The sequence below is a fragment of the Neltuma alba genome, unplaced genomic scaffold (genome assembly GCF_004799145.2).
Source record: "Neltuma alba isolate B1F8T4 unplaced genomic scaffold, ASM479914v2 tig00011584_pilon, whole genome shotgun sequence".
In the NCBI taxonomy this organism is placed as follows: Eukaryota; Viridiplantae; Streptophyta; class Magnoliopsida; order Fabales; family Fabaceae; genus Neltuma; species Neltuma alba.
Window position 1 is genome coordinate 1 of NW_021636237.1, and position 4572 is coordinate 4572.

The 4572-nt window shown below is 34.4% G+C and overlaps 1 protein-coding gene across 1 annotated transcript; it reads right to left on the minus strand.

Moving 5' to 3' along the window:
- Positions 1-10: 10 nt before the first annotated feature.
- On the minus strand, positions 11-1428 carry LOC114715281 (uncharacterized; the record flags this gene model as incomplete). Its single annotated transcript, XM_028900078.1, has 2 exons — positions 387-1428; positions 11-118 (listed from the first exon to the last, which is right to left on the minus strand). Coding segments are annotated over exons 1-2 (1150 nt in total), but the record flags the coding sequence as incomplete, so codon positions are not given.
- Between the last annotated feature and the right edge of the window lie 3144 nt (positions 1429-4572).

Below are 4572 nucleotides of genomic sequence, written 5' to 3' on the forward strand. Positions count from 1 at the left end.
TCAGTAGCACTCATGTCAGAAGCAACATCGGGGTCAAAATCAAAGATCTCTATATCACGGACATGATCAATATTAACTAACAGCTTAGAATCAGGTAATAAAGATGAATCAATTGCATCTGTAACATCAATCACACAAGTAACTGAGAGAGTCTATGTGAATCAACAGAAGTACTAGATGAGGAATCACTAAAAATGCTAAGGCTATAGCATAGACAGGCATAGAAGAATCAAAACTAGAATGTCTAAAATCTCAATGAAATCAGTGAAAAACATCAATATTAGCAGCATCTATACCAGTGTATGTATCTCAACTACCAATTTCAGAACATGAACAAGAGATAGAATTATCTAAGCCAATAATATCAAATGATCTAGTTATCATACTATCTCTAAAATCTATGACAGTATTATCAGTGATAACATCAATAAAACTAACATCAATCTCAGTACAGCTATCAGGTGGATCTCTTATAGAGTCAAGCATATCAAATCTAATGATTTTACCAGCAAATTCCATAGTAAGAGTACCAGCATGCACATCTATCATAGCCCTAGCAGTCTTAAGAAATGGTCTACCCAAAATCAAAGATGAATGTCCCTTTTGCCTAAATCTAGCATCATCCATATCAAGAACATAGAAGTCTGCAGGAAATATGAGATCTTTTACCTTAACCAAGACATCCTCCAAGACTCCTTCTGGAACTACACAGCATCTATTAGCAAGGGAAGCAATTAGATTTGTAGGCTTAAGATCCACACCTTGCAGTTGAGCAAAAACTGATTTTGTCATGACATTGATAACTGCTCCTAGATCTGCTAAAGTATATGAAAACTCAATGTTGCCAATGGTGCAAGGTATGAGAAAGCTACCAGGATCCTTGCACTTCATTGGCATTGGCATTTGATAAAGAGAAGAGACAACCACCCATAAGTCAACTTTCCTATCATGCTTAAACCTTCTCTTGGTGATACACAACTCCTTCAAAAACTTTGCATACTTAAGCACTTGTACAGCTAGATTAACTAATGGAACATTGATCACCACCTTTTTAAAGATATCATAAACCTCTTTGAACATCTTAGTTTCTTTCTTTCTCCTTCCAGCTCTAATCACCCCTATAGGAAAAGGTAAGACTTGCTCACTCACTTTCTTCTCTTCCCCATCTTTTTGTTGCTCTTCTTGCAATTCCACATGTGGTTTTGATAAAGTGGACTTATTATGCGATATGGAAGTAGGGGGAGAATTTTTAATGATAGCTTTCTCATCCTTTGAAGCATAAGTAGTGATAGGATCTGCGGAGGTAATTGAATTTCTGCTTCTGAGAGATATAGTATTAACTCCACCATTGTTAGGATTCTGCTGGGTGCCAACATTAGAGTTAACTACTACCTGAGATGGCAGCTTCCTTGAGCTTTGACTTTGCATATTACTAAGTACATTAGATAACTGCCCAATCTGAGTTTGAAGATTTTGAATTTCTTGGCTATGTTGCAAATCCTTTATTCTAACTTATCTATCAGGAGTTTCATCATGCCTTCTAACTTTGAACTCTCATCTTGATTGGGCATAGTTTGCCTAACTGGTTGGAACATTTTACCACCAGAAGAGTTTACACCTTGATTGAACTGTGATTGTTGAGGCTGGCCACTCCCATATCTGAGATTTGGATGGTCACGCCATCCAGGGTTGTATGTATTTGAGTAAGGATCATATTTCTGGCCACCTTGAGTCATAGGCTTAGTGTGGTATATTGTATTACACGAGTTAACTCCGTCATTTAGGTAAGGGCAAGAGTCAGTGGTGTGAGTAGCTAGAGAGCAAATAGATCAAAGTGGCTCAATTAGAGCTGTAGAGTCAGCTTGTGGGATGAAAGGGGAAGAAGATCCCACAGAAGGAGCCATATTTTGGGAGTTTTTAATGTGAAATACAACCATTTTCTAATCTGGTAACTTATCAATTTTGCCCTCAAGATGAGACTCAAAATAAGATGAATGCAATTCAACTTTATTTACTCTAGCTTGCTACCTAGTACCAAACTGTTGGGTATTTTCAGCTTTCTTTTCAATCAATCTCCAAGCAGTTTTAACAGTCAAGTCAAGAAGAGCACCTCCAGCAGCATAATCTAGTAAATCTCTCTCAAAAGGCAAGATCCCTTCATGAAAATATTGAATCAGCAATGTATCTAAAATTTGGCTATGAGGACAACTAGATAACAATGCCTTAAAGCACTCATAATACTCATATAAGGATTCCCCAGACATTTGTCGGCAACCTTCCTGATAGAGGAAGTACGAGATGCTGGGAAATACTTTTCCAGAAATGACCTTTTCAGTTAGTCCCATGAAGTAATGAATCTAGGAGGTAACCGAAGAAGCCAATTCTTCACAGAACTTTCCAAAGAAAGTGGGAAGGCAAGCATCTTAATCTGATCCTTAGACATACTAGTAGGCTTCATAGCAGTACAAATCATATGAAAAGTCTTCAAGTGATTATATGGATCCTCACTTGCAAGGCCATTAAATTTTGGAAGCAAGTGAATCAATCCAGACTTTAACTCAAAATCAGTGTCAATATCAGGATAATTAATGCACTAATTTTGAAAATGCAAATCAGGCGAAACTAATTCCTTGATTGTCCTAGCAGGATTAGCCATGCTACTGTTAGAATTAGAGAAATTAGCAGTTAACTTAACAGAAGAATCACTTCCTATAAGATTATTAGCTTGAGCTCTCCTTCTTTGATGAAAATTCCTCTCAATCACAGGATCAAATTCAAACAATTCTTTGCTAGAGGATCTAGTCATGCACTAAGCAACTATCACAAATCAAAGTGAAATGGGAGAAAAATGCACCAAAAAACCAAAACAAAAATTTACACAGAAAAAATATGCAAAATCACCTAGAACTCAAACCTAAAGTCTAACCATTGCTCCCCAGCAACGGTGCCAAAATTGATGATGCCTCTGTCGTCAAAGCACTCAATTAAACTAGCTCCTAATTAATTTGAAGTTTAGGATCAACCTAGGTCATTACTTCCAAGAAGCAAGTTATGGGTTTCTTTAGGTAAAAATTTAGGTGATAAAAAGAAATGCAATAAATTGGATCCTAACAAAAATGCAAAATTCTAATTCTAAATGCAAGATACAAATGTCCTAAAATCCGTAGGAAAATTAAATTAAACTAAATGAATGTAATGCAATATTTTTGGGGCGATTTTTTTGGAAAAAATTAAAATAATAAATAAGGAAAATTGACTAAAGAGCAAAGAAAATTAACAAGTAAAAAATCAAGAAGTTTCTCTTCAGGTAAGGTAGTGAGGACAACTTAGGATTTGCATGGATTTAACCTTCATAACCTTAATCAGTTAATTAGACCAAAGGAAAGTGATAAGAGAGTGGAATTAATAAACTTAATTACCTACTTAAAACAAAAAGAACCCTCAATTTCAAAAAAAAAAGAAACCTTAAACTATTAGAGAACTCGTAATAGTATAAGGTTGGTTAATTAAGCTTATTAAAAACCAATGAAAACAACTCAAATTAATTTTGGAAATTATGTTTGAAATTATCCAATTAAACAATTAGACAATTAACCAACTTAATTAAACAATTAGGAGGCAAAATAACCCAAATTTTGCAATTCAAACCATGTTGATAATTAAACTCATAATGAAAACTCAATTATAAATTCCTAAACATTAATTCCAACAAGTATCTCTGCACAAATAATATCCAAATATCAATCCAATCCAAGAATAAAAATGACAATCTAGAACTAAATTGTCTCAACAAAAATACAACTTAAAATTATTTAAAACTAAATAATTTCAAGTCCTTGAATTAAAGAGAAATGGAATATCACTCCCTTGTGGTCTTCAAGTGTTAGCCTAAGGCTCAAGCCTCCTCCATGCTCCTCCCAAGTTGTCTCCCTAATAAGCTTAAGCTGCCATCAAATTGTCTTCTCCTCTAAAATTGTTTGATGCTATGGCCATGAATTGATGAAAGTTGATGATGATGTGGAGATGGGAACTGGATCGCCTCAAGGAAATAGATGAATGTGAGAGGAAGATGGTTATTCAGTTAGTGGTAGGTTGCGTGACGTGAATGAGGGAAAGGAGAGAGTTGGCGTTAAAATTGTCCATTTGTGTGAATGGAGAAGGAAAAGTGATATTTAGGCATGTTGGAGGGATTATTTTGATGGGAGAAAAGGAAATTTTTATGGACCCAAAGCTCAAGTCCATTAGTAATTAATTGGCCCACTTGATATTAGCCATTGGATTGTGCTTAAATCCCAAGAAACAATCTTGGACCATTAGATTTCCTATATGTTCTTTCTTGACCTACAAGAATTTAAGTGCATTCATTAATGTAGATTATATCCAAAGATAATCAAAAATTAAATATTAAATATGTAGAAAAATTAGGTAAGAAATTGCAAAACTTTCTAAAATTAGTCTTTCTAAGAATATGAGACTTGTTTCCAAAGAAATAGGAAAAATTAATTCCAAATCAAAAATAGGAAATCACAAAATATTTATATTTTTAATTTAAAATCTCAATTTTTATGCAAA